Here is an 18746-nt window from a genome sequence, read left to right as displayed (position 1 = left end):
TGTTAGTGCAAATGTGACTATTGAAAAATGAGTATTGATTGGAAATGTTCTGATTTTCGGCATCAGTTCTGTCTGTCCCCCGCCCATGAAAAACTTATGTCTTGACTGGCCACTGAGGCAACCCCGTGGGCTTACTGGGATGTGACGTCGCGCTTTCCAAAACCTGCGGAAAGTTGTGGAGAAAACAACCCGAAACAGACTTAGAAATCCTCGGAATGTACGAACCGCTGCCTTTATACTGCAACTAGTCGTCGACATGAGAATACAGCGGTCTCGTGGCATCGAGTTTTCAGCATTGTTGGGTTCTATCTTGGCTTTGTTTTTGGTGAATCACTGTGCATGTGCTAGTGAAGATGAAGTTCTGGATAAAAATCAACTTTCTGAATTATACAGTAAGTTTACCCGGTTCACAATTTTTTGTTTGTTTGAGCAGCACATTACTGCGAGTTAACCATCATGCACACCTGGAAAAGTAGGCTATATAAAATAACATTATGCTACTATGGTGCATGGTTCATGTTAAAAGTAGCCTAAGTAGGTTTCTGTGACAACTTGCATGAGCCTACATGTTGGATGGCTTGCGCTGTGCTGAATAACCATATATTGTAATTCTAATTTAGTAGGTTACGTTTCAGTCATAGGTTACAGCGTCATGCCACTATATTAGAACCAAAAAATCTGTGCGTTCCGAGACCTTGTAATGAATAGGGTTAGTGAAAGTTGTTCCACAACGAAACGCGCACAGCCGCACGCACGCACTTTGACTTCCATGACACTCGCAAAATGTATTACACACTCGCAGAACACAAACACTAGATGTACATTTTCTAATTGGCTGACCCTAACGATTGTACTCAAATCATTATGGCAGGCCTACATGTTTAACGGTGAACGTTCATCAGTTAGCCTACACAGATGTTTAGTACGTGGTTAAATGCAAGCTGTTAAACGTATGTTCTTAGAACCAAGTAGGCTATTGGTTCTTTCTTTTTTTTACACACACACAACGTGCATATCACTGATAACCGCCCCTCCTTTTTGGACATGTCTTTGTGCCACAAGACATGATCCAGTTTCACTATTATGGCCCCTAGCAGAGGTTGTCTTGAGGGGCCTCACATGTCTAGACCATGAAGCACTATTCTCCATGAGTGAAATATGAACCAGGACCTCTGTCCGGTAGCCTAATCATTCAGAATGGTTCAGATTTTCTGATAACACCCACTGTCATCCTGGCGCGCAACGCTGGACGTAACTTTGCCAAAGAATAATCTTTTATCATAAGAATTCATCCTGGTGATCCATCCCCCCTCCTCCCCAGACAAGGGCCTGTTCATTCTGGAGAGCTCCTTGCTAAAGCGCTGCGTCAGCGCCGGTGACTCCAACCTGACCCTCGAAAGCTGCGATCGGCCCACGCGCCGCATGCTCTGGAAGTGGGTTTCCCGCCACCGCCTCTTCAACCTGGGCAGCAGTCTGTGTCTGGGCCTGAACATCAGCGACGTTACCAACCCGCTAGGCACCTTCGAGTGCGACTCGCCTCTCCGTACCCTGTGGTGGCGCTGTAACGGCAACACGCTCTACGGGGCGTCCCAGCTGAAACTGTCTGTGGAGGGACGGTTGGTGGCTGTGAAGAAGAACTCGTACCACAAGTGGAGGAAGTTATCCACGCTCGGGGAGGGCCCGTGCGCCTACCCGTACGAAGGTGAGTGGGTTCGTTGATCACCATGGTTTGGATTGGGGCAGTCAACTAATGAACAAACATGAATGTCTTTTAAGACCATTCCTTGAATCGACACCAAAATACTGTTGCACTTCTAATCCTTGATGTCTCTGAATAAAAGCGTCTGTTAAACTAATTAGTGTCCATGTCGTTGAAGAAGAGTTTTGGTTTCGATGAATATGTCGCTTTTATCCAAAGCGACATACAAACAGTGCCTCTCCAAACGCACACTCACTGTAAACGTGATTGTTGATCGCAGGGGCATAGGTTGGTTTCCAAATGTGGAAGGGAAAGCTTGTTTAATAACTGAAGATGCACCATTAAATGTAATTTTCTTAACAGTGTTTGTGTGGAAAGGGGTATGGGGGGGGATTTGCCGACTTCAGAATGTCCATTGAACCCTAGAACCCTGGTAGATCGCTATGGTGACAAGCTTCATGAAGGCTGTTCTCCCCTGCAGAGATCCACCCTCTTCTGGGGAATGCCCACGGCACGCCCTGCGCTCTGCCCTTCAAGTACAACAACCGCTGGTACTCAGAGTGCACCTCCGAGGGCAGGGAGGACCATCACCTCTGGTGCTCCACCACCAGCCGCTACGACGAGAAGTGGGGCTTCTGCCCCAGCCCAGGTAACACACACACCTGCTCCAGCCCAGGTAACACACACACCTGCTCCAGCCCAGGTAACACACACACACACCTGCCCCAGCCCAGGTAACACACACACCTGCCCCAGCCCAGGTAACACACACACACACCTGCCCCAGCCCAGGTAACACACACACCTGCCCCAGCCCAGGTAACACACACACACACATCTGCCCCAGCCGACGTAACACACACACACCTGTCCTAGCCATGGTAACACACACACATACCTGCCCCAGTCGAGGTAACACACACACCTGTCCTAGCCAAGGTAACACGTGTGTGTGTGTGTGTGTGTGTGTGTGTGTGTGTGTGTGGGCATGGCAGACTCCAGCTGTGACACGTTCTGGGACGCGAGCCAGGAGCTGGGGGCGTGCTACCAGTTCAACTTGTACACCATCCTCACCTGGAGCCAGGCCCACTTGTCCTGCCTGGCCCAGGGAGCCAGCCTGCTCAGCATCACACACCTGGACGAGCTCAGATACATCCAGGGTAGGCTCACACACACACACACACACACACACTGTGTAAACTGTATACAGACCTGGCCGAGCACAGATACATCCAGGGTACACACACACACTCATATTTGTGTCCCCCCCCTTCAGAGCGTCTTGGTGGTGACCTGGGGGTGATGGTGTGGATCGGACTGAACCACCTGAGGGAGGGAGAGGGGTGGCAGTGGTCAGACGGCTCTCCTCTTGGCCTGGTCAACTTCACCTCAGGTAACGTGAGGCTCGGCAGGTCACTGACAGACCAGGGCAGGACAGACCACATGGACACTGTTAGTCTGTATATTTGATAGGTGAATATGGGCTCTTCTGGTGTGTCTCCAGGGCTGTCTCCCACCCCCCTGAAGGAGAACAGGCAGTGCGGGGTGTACCTCTCCCATGGGGGCCGCTCCCCGTGGCACAGCCTGGCGTGTGAGTCGGCTCTGCCCTACATCTGTAAGAAGATGCCTAACAACACCCGCCGGGCCGAACCGCTAAGTAGGAACTGGATCAGGACCACTTTCCTTAAAACGTGCTTGTTTACTTTATGAGAGTGTATAGTACCGAGCACTGAGTCAGCCCTTCCCCTCCACAGGTAACTGGCAGTACTATCGTACAGAGTGTTTGGAGGGTTGGCTGGCCCACAACGGTTTCTGCTACCGGATAGTGGAGGCAGGATCGTGGGAGGAGTCCTTGGCGGCATGTGACTCGGATGCAGCCGGGCTCGCCAGCCTCCACTCCCTGTCTGAGGTCAAGCTACTGCTGCGCCTGCTGGCAAACCGTGAGAAACTACCGCCTGCTGTCGCCCTGGAAACCACTTTTACTGTAGTAACTGCTGTCACCCTGGAAACCACTTTTACTGTAGTAACTGCTGTCACCCTGGAAATCACTTTTACTGTAGTAACTGCTGTCACCCTGGAAACCACTTTTACTGTAGTAACTGCTGTCACCCTGGAAACCACTTTTACTGTTAGCATAGTTACTTTTATTGTTGTGACTGACTGTGTGTGTTCTCCAGTGTCCGACGCCCACTCGGAGGTGTGGATCGGTCTGGTGAAGAAGGTGCGGTCTGCGGAGGTGGAGTGGTCGGACGGCTCCCCCGTCACCCTCACCCTCTGGCACCCTCAACAGCCCGTCTATCACCATGGCAATGGCTTGCTCTGCGCCAAGGCTGACAGGAAGGTGGGTACCTCACACACACTCTCTCTCTCTCTCTACGCAAGCTGTTACCACTGTCCTGGTGCATGGTTTCTGAGAGGAAGGGTGCCCAGTGGCTCACCGGGTAAGACTGCGTGCTGCTAAGCCCCTAACGGAGGGGTCCGGGTTCGATTCCGGCCATGGACATTTCCTGCATTTCCTCTCTCTCTCCAACTGTGTCTATAAATTAGAGCCAAGAAACATATTTTGAGAATGTGGTTCATTTGAGGAGGCAGTGCAAATTATGGTGTGGTGTGTGTGCTTGTGCGTTTGTGTGCGTGTATTTGTGTGGTGTGTGTGCTTGTGCTTCGTGTGTGTGTATGTGTGTGGTGTGTGTGTGTGTGTATGTGTGTGCTTGTGCGTTCGTGTGTGGTGTGTGTGCTTGTGCGTTCGTGTATTTGTGTGGTGTGTGTGCTTGTGCGTTCGTATTTGTGTGGTGTGTGTGTTTGTGTGTGTGGTGTGTGTGTGTGTGTGTGTGTGTGTGGTGTGTGTGTGCAGGAAGGCAGCTGGACCTTGGCTCCCTGTGATGCATGGCTGCCTGCAGTGTGCAGGAAACCTGGTCTTCTGCCTCCCCATCAGTCAGAAGACTGGGATGAGGGCTGTCCTGTGGTAGGTCAACACACACACACACACACACACACACACACACACACATGTATCATCCCATGCACACACACACACACCCATCATTATTCAGCGTAAACAACATAACACTTTCCCCACCACAGCCTGATAAGGGTCTGCTACAGTAAGCCTACAGTTTGGGCTGAGCCACTGTCTGAATTCTGAAGTGCTCTCACAACATATTTCTTATATCTCATCTTCTGATCAGCAAATTCAGCACCAATCTTCTTCTGATGCCCATATTTAGAGAGCGTTGACATTTGAAAATCCTCTGTCGTTAGCTGTTAGTTGGGTCGTTAGCTTAACCGGTTAGCAGCGATTCCCACTAGTGGTCCGCTAGGTTAATACAGGTGGACCGCCAAACCAATGAAAACTAAAGTATAAAGTATGAAAAATGAATACATATAAAAAATATCTATATATATACTGTTGTTAAATGATTATTACAAATCTTACTAATTTTAAAATGACATTTTGCCTTGAATTCATCATGACCGAAACGGAAATAGTTACGCTTGGCACGTTGACAAAAAAACAACTGACATTTCCGCCTGAACTTGCATACGCCCCCCCCCCGCCCCTCCGCATAATGCATAAGACAGGTGACCAACTTCCGGTAGCGAGCAGTTACAAAAGAAGTTACAAAATGCAGTTCGGGTTGTCTTCCCAAAATGACAATCAACGATGTACATAGGAGTCTATGTTGCTGCCCTTCAAGCAAGAGGGAAAAGGGGTTCAAATTGTACGTTTCGAGCAACATCGACAATTACGAAGGTAAGGTTTATCGAGAGCTAACTCACACGGTAAAAGTAGCTAGTGCTAGCTAGGCCAGCTCTAGCTATTTAGCTAGAATTTGAGCAGTAACGTTAGCTAGGATAAGAATTTTTAGCTACATTATAATGTACTCAATTATCTGTCAGCTTACTTGCTAGTCTTTCATGTTGACTCACACAAATAATTTGTCCCCAGTCATATTTTTTCTATATGCATAGCTAGTGTAAAGTAAAATGCATTTCTCAGTTTCGGACAAAAATCTGGAAACAGATCTCATCTCCGTGAGTTGGTTAGCGTCGACTAGTTGGTTAACTTAGTTGGTGGAACGTCGCCCATAGAACATCGGTTTTATAGTGACGGGAAAGTCTGTTTTGCATTGACGAACAATGAGCTGATTCAACGACCACCGACAGACGTAGCCTACTGTGCTGTCTGACTATTGTGGCGAGAAGAAAGCTTGTTTACTGACATCTGGAGTCATGAAGGCTTCTTCAGTGCTCCGGACTGAGGAGAGTCTGTGGACGCGCTCGACAGCTCTGAGGATGGAATCCGTTTTTAGAACTCATAAAGGACGTTTTTTATTAAGCGCGTTTGTTTTAACCGAAGCTTCGCTTGACCAGAAACTTGAGTCTGATTTGAGAACAAATGAGTTGGAATACTACAGTGACAGCAAAAAATGCTACCTGATTCAGATAATGAATACTAATACTATTACTAATACCATCACTAATACTAATTCATGCCACTTGATTCAGAATACTTCCACTGTTCCTTATTGAAAGGAGGGCTCCAGTGAACAGCTCCTTTGTTGTGCATTCCTTCCACACGCGAGTGTGTTGGCTCTGGGGTGGTTGGTCACCAAGTGCATTGGGGTTAATCTTGGGGGCATGGAGGGGTCAAATGGAGACCACCTGTGAAAACACAGCTCCACCAATTCATATCCGCATGCAGCCCCCACCCTGCCCTGCCCTGCACCACTGGTGTTGGAACCCCTCAATCCCCCCGAGCCAGCCCCCCCCTAACCCTCCAGCCCCCCCCTAACCCTCCAGCCCCCCCCTAACCCTCCAGCCCCCCCCTAACCCTCCAGCCCCCCTAACCCTCCAGCCCCTCCTGTCTACTCCTCATTTCCTCTCTCTCTCTCTCTCTCTCTCTCTCTCTCTCTCTCTCTCTCTCTCTCTCTGTGTTTCTCTCTCTCTCTCTCTGTGTCTCTCTCTCTCTCTCTCTCTCTCTCTCTCTCTCTCTGTGTTTCTCTCTCTCTCTCTCTGTGTCTCTCTCTCTCTCTCTGTGTCTCTCTCTCTCTCTCTCTCTCTCTCTGTGTCTCTCTCTCTCTCTCTCTCTCTGTCTGTGTCTCTCTCTCTGTCTGTGTCTCTCTCTCTCTCTCTCTCTCTCTCTCTCTCTCTCTCTCTCTCTCTCTCTCTCTGTGTGTCTCTCCCTCTCTCTTCTCTCTCTCTCTCTCTCTCTCTCTCTCTCTCTCTCTCTCTCTCTGTGTCTCTCTCTCTCTCTCTCTCTCTCTCTCTCTCTCTCTCTCTCTCTACTCTCTGCTGCTCTGTTAGCTTGTAGTAGCAGCAGTCCGTTCTTGGCTAGTTCCACAGTCTTGCTCCTGATAGTCGGTGTACTCTATCCAGTGGTGGTGCTGTAGACAGCTCCTAAAAAACTCACTTATTTCAGGTGTGTGAAGGGGGCAATGGGGTACATTAAACTGTGATCTCCCAGTGTGTTCAGCTTAGAAGAATATTGGTTAATATCACCATGTGGAATTCTCTGAAGGGAAGTGGTGTCCAAAAGTGTGTTTCCATCACAGCAGGACTATGGTGCTGCTCTTGTCAGAGTTACTTTGCGATGTGGCTGGTAAATACAGAGCTTGACTCTGACCACAGAAACACAGTTTGAACCCGATCTCCTGCTGTCCTTTCTATTTGCACTATATACACGTCACTGGGGATAAAAGGGTTTGTTGAATAAAAAACATATTAACAGTCCTAACCATAACAAGAATGTAATGTATAAAGTAACCGTGGTGATGTTGTGTTCAGGGCTGGAGGCGGTGGGGTCACTCCTGTTACACGGTGACCTCTCACCCTCAGACGTTCCAGGACGCTGTCCGGGGGTACTACTGCAAGGCCCCTCTGCTGACCCTGGAGGACAGGTGGGACACAGCGCTCCTCTCACCCCACCCCACCCCTCGCTCATCTCACCTCGCTCCTCTCACCCCACCCCTCGCTCATCTCCTCTCACTCCCTCCTCCTCCCTGTGTCCGCCTCCTCACCATCTTATTCCTCCCTGACAGGTTCGAGCAGGCGTTTGTCAACAGTTTGATCAACGAGCTGGGAGCCAATGAGAGCACTTCTTACTGGACGGCCCTCCAAGACCAGGGCAACACCGGGGAGTACAGTTGGCTGGGGCACAACGGCTCCTCCCTCCCTCTCACCTACACCAACTGGAACAAGCACCAACCAGGTACCACAACCTGCACACGCTCTGTCTCTCACACACACTGTCTCTCACACGCTCTGTCTCACACACACTCTCTCTCACACACGCTCTGTCTCACACACACACTGTCTCACACACACACTGTCTCACACACACACTGTCTCACACACTCTCTCTCACACACTCTCTCTCACACACACACACTGTCTCACACACACACACTGTCTCACACACTCTCTCTCACACACACACACTGTCTCACACACCACACACACTGTCTCACACACACACTGTCTCACACACACACTGTCTCACACACTCTCTCTCACACACTCTCTCTCACACACACACACTGTCTCACACACACACACTGTCTCACACACTCTCTCTCACACACACACACTGTCTCACACACTCTCTCACACACACACACACTGTCTCACACACACTCTCTCTCACACACACACACTGTCTCACACACACACTGTCTCACACACACACACTGTCTCACACACACTCACACACACACTGTCTCACACACACACTGTCTCACACACACACTGTCTCACACACACACACTGTCTCTCACACACACTCTCTCTCACACACACACACTGTCTCACACACACACTGTCTCACACACACACACTGTCTCACACACACTCACACACACACTGTCTCACACACACACTGTCTCACACACACACACTGTCTCACACACACACTGTCTCACACACACACACTGTCTCACACACACTCACACACACACTGTCTCACACACACACTGTCTCACATACACACACTCTCATATACACACTCATGCTCAGACAGCACGCATACAGTCTCACACACACAATACACACACAGGCACTTAAATGCACAATACACACTTTCAATTTCCCCTAGGGGAAATACCTATCTATCCTATCTGTGTATGCAATCACACACAACCCTCACAGTAGGTACCCAAACACACACACAAACACACACACAAACACACACCTTTTGTCAGGTCTGACTCACTGTCCCTGCGGCTTGTTCTCACAGGTGAGCAGTCTAAGAATGAAGGAGTCTGGAGAAGATGTTTGTTTTGCCCTCCAGTGTTTGTCGTTAACCCTCCTAGTCATCACACCATCATCACAGCTGACTGTGTTTGTTCAGCCCTGTTTACAAGCACTGTCACAGAGGGCTTCCCAGATGCCCACCGATCAACACCTATAACCAGCCTCAACCCTCAGAGAAGACTGGAAAAACTGTTGCTATGGGAGTTGCTATGTAATTACTTGCTAGTAAATGTAACCTTAATGGCAGGTGTTGCCTAATGTAATTTAAATGTCTGACTCCTTCCCTCCCTCTATCCCTCCCCCCCCCTCTCTCTCTCACCCCTTCTCTCTCGCTCTCACCCCTTCTCTCACCCCTTCTCTCACCCCTTCTCTCTCGCTCTCACCCCTTCTCTCTCGCTCTCACCCCTTCTCTCACCCCCCCTCTCTCTCGCTCTCACCCCTTCTCTCACCCTCTCTCTCTCGCTCTCACCCCTTCTCTCTCTAGTCAGTTCAGGTGGTTGTGTTGCCATGTCGGGTGCCCAGGCCCTGGGTCACTGGGAGGTGAAAGACTGCATTTCCCAGAAGGCCTTGTCGGTGTGTAAGCAGAGCATCAGCAACTACCAGGAAGTGCAGCTGCCAGTGCAGCACATCGACGCGTACGCCCCCTGTCCCCTGGGGTGGGAATCACACTCTGGTCTGCTTCACTGTTACAAGGTCAGACCACACTGTTCTGTCTGAGTTCTCTCTCTTTTAATCTTTCTCTTCTTTCTTCCCCCTCTCCTTTCGCCCTTGCTTTTTTGTTCTCCTTTGATGCCTTTTAGCTATTTGAAGATATGATCTCTTTTGTTTGACCTCTCCCTCCTCCTTTTCCTCTTTTTCTTCTTCTCCTCCTCCCTGTTTCCTCCTCCCTGTCTCCTCCTCCCTGTCTCCTCCTCCCTCTCTCCTCCCTGTTTCCTCCTCCCTGTCTCCTCCTCCCTCTCTCCTCCTCCCTCTCTCCTCCTCCCTGTCTCCTCCTCCCTCTCTCCTCCTCCCTGTCTCCTCCTCCCTGTCTCCTCCTCCCTGTCTCCTCCTCCCTTTCTCCTCCTCCCTGTCTCCTCCTCCCTGTCTCCTCCTCCTCAGGTGTTCCACAGTGAGAAGATCCTGATGAAGCGTTCCTGGGTGGAGGCTGACTACTTCTGCCAGGCGGTGGGTGCTGAGCTGGCCAGCTTCCACCACTACGAGGACCAGCAGTTTGTCCGGCAGCTGCTGCAGGACACGTTGGAAGGGTTAGCAGCTCCGTCTGTCCTGTACTTCTACTGAACCACTGGAACCGGGTGGCGTGGTGAACCAACCAGCTGTGTTGTGTGTGTGTGTGGTGGTGCTTCTCCAGAACAGAGGGTCGCTGGTTCTGGGTGGGCCTGAACAAGAGAGATCCACAGCTGGCTGGAGCCTGGGAGTGGTCAGACCGGACGCCCGTAAGACTCTCTGGTTACATTTACATTTGACATTTATTCATTTAGCAGACGCTTTTATCCAAAGCGACTTCCAAGAGAGAGCTTTACAAAGTGCACAGGTCACTGATCATAACAACAAGATAGCCACAAAAACATTGCGAGTAGCCAAAACATGAAGCACACATTGTGAACAACCAAAATAAGTGCCAAAGGGAAGAACCATAAGAGCATGTAGTTAAACAAGTTACAATTAAACAACATGAACCGCTATAAGTGCAAGTGTACCTGTGGAAAAAAAACAAAAACAAGCAACAATAATAAAAACAATATATCACAGCGAGTACAAAAATGTTAAATCAGTTACCACTAACCACAAGAGCAACAAGTCTCTGAGCAAGAGTCATTGTGATCCTTGAGGAAACTAACATTGGGTCAAGCGAACCATTCCTAAGTACCGTTGTACTCCCGGAACAAGTGCGTCTTGAGCCTTTAAGGTTGTTAGTTGTTGTTTGTTTTGGTGATGATGGTGTAGTTCTATCACAAGCAAATGCACTCACGCATAGTGGGCTGCCCTGTACCATGTTAATGTCCCCCCCTCCCCCCCCCCAGGTGGTGTCATCGTTCATTGAGGATAAGAGCGAGGAGGGTGACAGTCATAGTTGTGCTGTGTTCAGTGATCTGACCAATTCCCTGCTCCCTCAGCCCTGTGACGGCCAGCATGAGTGGATCTGCAACGTGGCACGAGGTGTTACTACTCACGACACACACACACACACACACACACACACACGCATGACCTCTGAGATGAGTCAGAGCGGAGGTTTTGGAGTGCAGGTGAATGAGGGTACTGTGTCTTTGTTCGTCAGGTGCTGAGCTGAACAAGCCCTACTGGTACACAGAACGTGAGTGACATCATCACATGACCTCCTCACTTCCTGTATGTGGACAAGAACAACCTCCTAACCCCTCAAGCTGATCAAACTTGGGACATGTTTGTATATTTGGGTCATCTTTCTTTTTTCTGCAGAGGATGAACCCTGGGTTTTCTACAAAGGAGCAGAATATTTGTTGGCCAAAAAGCCATTTCCCTGGGAGGCGGTGTCGCTGGCGTGTCAGATGATGGGTGCCAGCCTGCTGTCCATCCACTCCAGAGAGGAGCTGAGATTTGTTAAAGAGCGCATGGGGCGGGTGAGGGGAACTCACACACACATACACACACACACACACTCACAAACGGGATAAGAGGAACATTAAATGAGAGAATCTACCTTTTCCTGTTTTCTCTTCTTTTCCAGTTGGGCAGCTCTGATTGGTGGATCGGCCTGTCTACAGACTCGGTGACAGAGAAGTTAAGGTGATCAGCCTCTCTGGGTCACACACACCATAACTCTCTGTCTCACTGGGGGGGGATTAATGTGTCACTGGGGGGGGATTAATGTGTGTGTGTGTGTGTGTGTGTGCAGCTGGAGTGATGGGTCAGAGCTGGACTATCATCACTGGGCTGAAGGCAGCTCCCATTCTGCTCCTGTCAAACAGAAACGCTGTACTACCATGTCTTACCAGTCAGGTTAGTACACACACACTCACTCTCACGCTCACACACACTCACACACACTCATGCTCTGTAACGTTGTGCGGACAGGGAGGTGGACGGCGAGGGAGTGCGGCGGTCTCCATGGTTACGTGTGTAAGCGTCGGACGGTGTCGGTGGTGGAGATCCCCAGAGAGCCTCACTACATCGGAGGCTGTCCCGAGAGGTGGCTGTACTTCGGACACAAGGTTCTCACACACACACACACGCACACACACACACACACACGCACACATCACCACTCTCCGAGTGATACAGCAGCCCCAGATTGTCCTGACGGCTCTCCCTGCTCCTGCCCCCTCTCCCTGCCTGCCTCTCCCTGCCTACCTCTCCCCCCCCCCCAGTGTCTCCTGCTGCACCTCCCCAGCAGCCCGACTGAGGGGAAGAGCTGGCGGGACGCCCAGTTCATCTGCTCCTCCTTCCAGGGCTCGCTGGTGGCCATCGAGGACGAGATAGAGCAAGGTAGCCGACAGACACTTTAGTTTAAACAACCTTGATTATCCTGCTACATAAATCACCTGTACTGTGGGTTGTACTGTTGGGATGGGCAATAGTATTGTCTTGTATTCTATCGCAATATATTGGACCGTATAGTATGGTAATGTATCGTATCGTGTTGCATCGTAACGTATCGGATTGTATCATATCGTAACGTATCGGATTGTATCATATCGTAACATATCGGATTGTATCATATCGTAACGTTGTATATTGTGTTGTTGTTTGCTGCCCTCAGCCTACATCACCATGCTCCTTCAGGGTGGAGCTGTGGGCGTGTGGATTGGCCTACGAGATGAGGACACCATGAAATGGGCCAATGGCAGACCTGTGAGCTACACAAACTGGTCTCCGGTGGAACCGAAGAACTCTCCCTCTGTGAGAACACACTCTCTCTGAACACACACAGCTCATCATCTGATCAGAACATGCACTTTACAATTTCAGCTACATTCAGCAATTAAGTGCTGGTGTATGTTGTTCTGTGTATGTGTGTGTGTCAGTCGGAGGAGTGGCTGAGCGGGTCTCTAGCAGCAGATGAGCCGCTCTGCACGGTGCTCTCCAACAACCACAACGTCCACCTGACAGGGAAGTGGTACGATGACGTCTGCACTGAGACTGGCTACGGCTTCGTGTGTCAGAAGCCCCAAGGTAAGACACTGTTAAGATCATTCCTTTATCAAGTAATGCACAGAGTCGTCGGATTCAAAGAAAGTACAATAGTTTAATGCTTGCTGGCAAGGAGACAAATCTGATCACAAGTATTATTCAGTATAAAACGTTACATTCTCAATTTCTCCGACAGACACGCTGCCTGTCTGTCTGACACGCTGCCTGTCTGTTTGACACGCTGCCTGTCTGTCTGACACGCTGTCTGTCTGTCTGACACGCTGTCTGTCTGTCTGACACGCTACCTGTCTGACACGCTGCCTGTCTGTCTGACACGCTGTCTGTCTGTCTGACACGCTGCCTGTCTGTCTGACACGCTGCCTGTCTGTCTGACACGCTGCCTGTCTGACACACTGCCTGTCTGTCTGCATGTTTGTCTGTCTTATTTTGACTGTAATTATTTATAAACTGTGTTCATGCATTGTTGCCTACTCCTCTTCCTCTGCCCTCCCTACACACCACCTCCCCACCACCCCCCTCCCAGACCCGTCCAGCCCCCCCACCCACTCCTACCTCCACCCCCTGCCTGAGCGTCCGGAGTACCGGGGGCGGAGCTACCGAGTGCTGCAGGGGAACCTGAGCTGGTACCAGGCTCTGCGCGTGTGTCTGGAGGACGGCTCTGACCTGGTCAGCATCACTGACCCCTTCCACCAGGCCTTCCTCACTGTGCTGGTCAACAGGCTGGACGCATCGCTCTGGATCGGCCTCTACAGGCAGGACGTACGTAGCCCTGCAGCCACGCCCAGTATCTCTACTGTCTGGCTTCCGTCTGTCTGACTTCTGTCTGTGTGACTTCTTGTCTGTGTGACTTCCTGTCTGTGTGACTTTCTGTCTGTCTGACTTCCTGTCTGTCTGACTTCTGTCTGTGTGACTTCCTGTCTGTCTGACTTTCTGTCTGTGCCTGGTTTCCCTCTCAGGATTCCCTCAGCTACCGCTGGACGGACGGGAGCGACACGGTGTTCAGCCACTGGGACGCAGCTGACAGTGGGGACACTGTGGAGGCAGACTGCGTGTACATGGACGGCAGCGGGGGCTGGAGAAGAGCAGACTGTGACACGCCGCTGTCCGGAGGCCTGTGTCACGTCCCCCCTAACAGTGGGTATCCCACAATGCACCCTGTCCCTCAGTCAGGACGCAGACCCAGATCTCATCATTTAGGGTTAGTCATTTAGCAGATACTCTTATCCAGAGTGAATTACAGTAAGTACAGGGACATTCCCCCCGAGGCAAGTAGGGTGAAGTGCCTTGCCCAAGGACACAACGTCATTTTGCAGAGCCGGGGATCGAACCAGCAACCTTCTGATTACTAGCCCGATTCCCTAACCGCTCAGCCACCTGACTCCCATCATACATTGTCATAGCGCTGGAATGTTTCTTGTATTTGTAGCAGGGCGATATTTACATGGAGGAATGTGTGTGTTTTAGCGAGTTCCGAACTACAGGTGCCTCCTGTGAAGTGATAGCCCAGGGTCATGCAGCGTGTCTGTGACTGGTTACGGTCCTAACGTCCTCCTTCATGTTACACAGTGTTGTGTGTCCTTCATGTTACACAGTGTTGTGTGTCCTTCATGTTACACAGTGTTGTGTGTCCTTCATGTAAGACAGTGTTGTGTGTGTTGTGTTGTAGAGACAGTGTTGTGTGTGTTGTGTTGTAGAGACAGTGTTGTGTGTGTTGTGTTGTAGAGACAGTGTTGTGTGTGTTGTGTTGTAGAGACAGTGTTGTGTGTGTTGTGTTGTAGAGACAGTGTTGTGTGTGTTGTGTTGTAGAGACAGTGTTGTGTGTGTTGTGTTGTAGAGACAGTGTTGTGTGTGTTGTGTTGTAGAGACAGTGTTGTGTGTGTTGTGTTGTAGAGACAGTGTTGTGTGTGTTGTGTTGTAGAGACAGTGTTGTGTGTGTTGTGTTGTAGAGACAGTGTTGTGTGTGTTGTGTTGTAGAGACAGTGTTGTGTGTGTTGTGTTGTAGAGACAGTGTTGTGTGTGTTGTGTTGTAGAGACAGTGTTGTGTGTGTTGTGTTGTAGAGACAGAGAAGCCCACTGCATCAGCAGGGGACGCTTGTCCGTCAGCATGGGTGGAGTTTGAAGATGGCTGCTACAGCTTTGACACCATGCTCCAGGAAGTCACTCTGGAGGAGGCCAGAGCCATCTGCAGAAACAAAGGTAGCTGTTTAGCTCTCTCTTTCTCTCTCTTTCGCTCTCTTCCCCTTTCTTTTCCTCTCTCTTTCTCTGAAAGGACTTTATTCAAATGTTTGGTAATAGCACCCCCTATAGGCTGTATGGTCGTTTCCAAAGCCTCTGTATTCAGGCTTGTATTTTATGTCTTCTTTTTATTCACATGTACTTTTTGCCGACAGCAGCCAAACTGGTTTATCTGCATGTGTTCCAAACTTGTTGATCACTACAATCCACACATTTTCTTGCTGTTTGATGCACCATATCCCCCCCCCACACACACACACACACCTTTGCTCTGGATAAAAGCATCTGTTAAAGGAGCACATTAGTAGTATTTTTTATTTTATTTTTTCCAGCGAATATGTCCGATGTTCTGACCTTGGAGACTCGTGAGGAGATGCGCTTCATCATGAGCCAGATAGAGGAGCTGTGGTCCACCTTCAGGTTCGACCGCCACCAGGCCATGTGGCTGGGCATGCTGTATGACACCAGCGGTACGCTCGCTCTCCTCCACACCCCTGCTCGCTCCACACACTGACATGTTACTGTGGTTGCACTCATCCTGGTAGCTGAGATGTGGTTTTGGTCTCTGACACACTGCTTGGTCATCGTTTCAGATATTTCTTTCAGCTTTTTCATGATAGTGGAGAGAGACAGGGGATGTATAGGAGAGAGAGAGATGAGAGGAGATGCAGGAAATGGCAAAAAATAAGCTTGACTGATTGATTGGGTTTGGGGGTCTGTTTCAGCGGAAGCCATGGTGTGGTTGAACGGTTCTCCTGTGGAGTTCACCAGCTGGAACGTCAAGGCTCCGTCTCCTGAAGACTTCAAGGTGGACGCCTGCGTGTCCAGCAGGATAGTGGACGGAGTGTGGCACGTGTCCACCTGCTCCGCACGGCTCGGCTTCGTCTGTGAAGCACACCCTGGTGAGCGCACCCTCACATGCCCTCACATGCCTTTTTCTTTCGCTGAGTCTCTCTCTCTAGTCTCTCTCTCTAGTCTCTCGACCTCTATTTGTGTGTCTCTGTCCTGAAGATTAAGTGTGTTACCTGCCTTTTGATTAAAACATAAGGCATAAGATTTGAACAAGGCTGATTTGGTAGAATGTTGCTGATAGAGATGCAAATTCCAGTTGGAAACTAAAGGATTTTCTTTGCAGGCATCAGGACTGAGGTGAAAGTTGAACCATTAAATGGTAGGAACTATGTCCTCTGTCATCTAAAAACAGTTCAACTTTTAAGAGCAATTGATGCTTTTGTCTTGATTTTCTTACTGTAGCTAAATCCCCAAAACATTCCTACGACCATGCTCTTTGCATGTAATCACTGACTGACTGCAGGATATAAATACTAGTTCACATAAGGATTGTCTTCCCTTAAACCCATTGTTTTCTTCCAGGGTTTCATCATGTGATTGTTCTAGCTGCAGTCCTGGTGGCCATTTTGATTTTCTCTGTGCTGGTGGGAGTGGTCTGGTTTGTTTACAAGAGGAACGCGGCGCGCTTCCGGAGACTTCCGACGCTCGGCAACGCGTACTACAGACAGGACAGCTCCCAGACAACAGACTCAGATGGAAACGTTCTCATTACTGAGCTGGAGGCTCACTCTGGAGAGTAGCTCACTCTCTCTCTCTCTCTCTGACTGTCTCTCTCTTGCGTTCTCTCTCTGTCTCTCTCTTTCTTTCTCTCTCTCTCTTTCTCTCGCTGACTATCTCTCTCTCTCTTTGACTGTCTCTCTCTCTGGAGAGTAGCTCTCTCTCTCTCTCTGACTGTCTCTCTCTCTCTTGCGCTCTTTCTCTCTGACTGTCTCTCTCTCTTGCGTTCTCTCTCTCTCTCTTTGACTGTCTCTCTCTCTGGAGAGTAGCTCTCTCTTTCTCTCTCACTGTCTCTCTCTCTTGCGCTCTTTCTCTCTGACTGTCTCTCTCTCTTGCGCTCTCTCTCTCTTTCTCTCTCACTGTCTCTCTCTTGCGCTCTCTCTCTCTTTCTCTCTCACTGTCTCTCTCTCTTGCGTTCTCTCTCTCTCTCTCTCTCTCTGACTGTCTCTCTCACTGTCTCTCTCTCTCTCTTGCGTTCTCTCTCTCTCTCTCTCTCTCTGACTGTCTCCCTCTCTCTCTCTCTTGCGTTCTCTCTCTCTCTCACTGTCTCTCTCTCTCTCTGTGACTGTCTCCGTTCCACTTGCAGTCCAGCTTGCCGTGTCATGGCTTCAAGACAAGCAGTATTCCTCAGGGTGATGACAGACTGATAGCGATAGCACACATCAGAATTCAGAACAATGAAGTTGATAACACACAACTGTTTTTTTTAATTATTTTTTTATGATCGTTAAGCCTGATGGTACTGAACTTGTTTTGGCTTAAAGATAGCGTCAAACTTGTGTGGAATTATGTTTGCGTGGGGAGGAAGGGCCCACAGGAAGTGACATCTGTGTAAAGAAGTACCTGAAAGTTTGAGGAGCTTCACAGGAAGTTGTTGAAACGGTTAACATGAAGTTGTTGAAACGGTATGATTAATATTGTAAAAAAGAAAAGGAACACTGCTTTAATTCTACATCCTAAGGTACAGGTGAATATGGACGGTTTGAACATAGTTTTTAATAAATGCTCCTTGTTAGCACTTTACTTAATAGACCAAACCTGATTAATAATGCATTCAGTTACCAGATGTTTTTGTCCAAAGCACAGGGGAATTTGAACCTGCAACCACTTGATCTGCAGACAAATGCTCTAACCACTGATCTCAGCACTCAGTATCTTATGGATCTGATCTTATAAAAGCAACATGACTTTTATGCAAGTAGGTTTTACATTGATGCTATTCTGTAATGTTACAACACAATCACACACACTCTGGAAAAACGTAATTTGTGCCATGTGACAATTACGACATTTTATTTATGGTTATTTATCAAAATTGTTCACGTAGCTCTGTTACTTCCTGGCAAACCACTTTAAAAAACAACAACAAAAACGATCTGAATGTTATTCTGTTACTTTTATTGCGTTTAAATAAAAGCTTTTGAGAAGAGTAGACTAGATACTACAATATACGTCAGTGTTAATTTTCATGGTTTTTCCGTGAGGATCATTATGATGCTTGAAAGTTTACCTTTTTTACCAATTGTATAATTTCAATAATGTGCATGTTAATGATAGGGGCCTACGTAAATGCACACTTTTGCTCATGTTCCTGGCTTGCTGTTTATGTAAATAAACTCAAGCTACGTCCCAGTCAACGAATTAATGCCTGATCATCATTTCAGATATCAATGTCCATGTTAATGCCACAACAATGAATAATTGATGTGATTAGCAAGAGGCTTCGTGATCGGAAGCTGGTTGCTCTGCTAAATGAAGCCAGAGAACGTTTAATAGGGGAGAACTATGGGGAGAACTGCCACTCTCGGGAAACTTCCGGGTTCTGAACTGGTTGCAGTTCCACTGTAGTTCCATATGAGCA

General features: G+C 49.0%; 1 protein-coding gene across 1 annotated transcript; it reads left to right on the top strand.

Annotated features, from left to right (window-relative positions):
- The first annotated feature begins 9 nt into the window (after positions 1–9).
- Positions 10–18517, top strand: pla2r1 (phospholipase A2 receptor 1). Its single transcript, XM_062447387.1, has 30 exons — positions 10–392; positions 1322–1702; positions 2181–2348; positions 2695–2859; positions 2976–3092; positions 3204–3356; positions 3454–3639; positions 3877–4040; positions 4554–4664; positions 7487–7599; positions 7741–7910; positions 9435–9643; positions 10049–10194; positions 10299–10383; positions 10972–11107; positions 11229–11264; positions 11390–11550; positions 11658–11716; positions 11826–11929; positions 12005–12141; positions 12298–12415; positions 12690–12829; positions 12955–13102; positions 13605–13840; positions 14038–14215; positions 15140–15277; positions 15649–15786; positions 16042–16218; positions 16452–16487; positions 16691–18517. Exons 1-30 carry the CDS (start codon positions 257–259, stop codon positions 16906–16908), a joined length of 4464 nt encoding a protein of 1487 aa, XP_062303371.1. The 5' UTR covers positions 10–256; the 3' UTR covers positions 16909–18517.
- The last annotated feature ends 229 nt before the right edge of the window (positions 18518–18746 follow it).

The sequence above is a fragment of the Osmerus eperlanus genome, chromosome 21 (genome assembly GCF_963692335.1).
Source record: "Osmerus eperlanus chromosome 21, fOsmEpe2.1, whole genome shotgun sequence".
In the NCBI taxonomy this organism is placed as follows: Eukaryota; Metazoa; Chordata; class Actinopteri; order Osmeriformes; family Osmeridae; genus Osmerus; species Osmerus eperlanus.
This window is presented reverse-complemented; position numbering and strand designations above follow the sequence as displayed.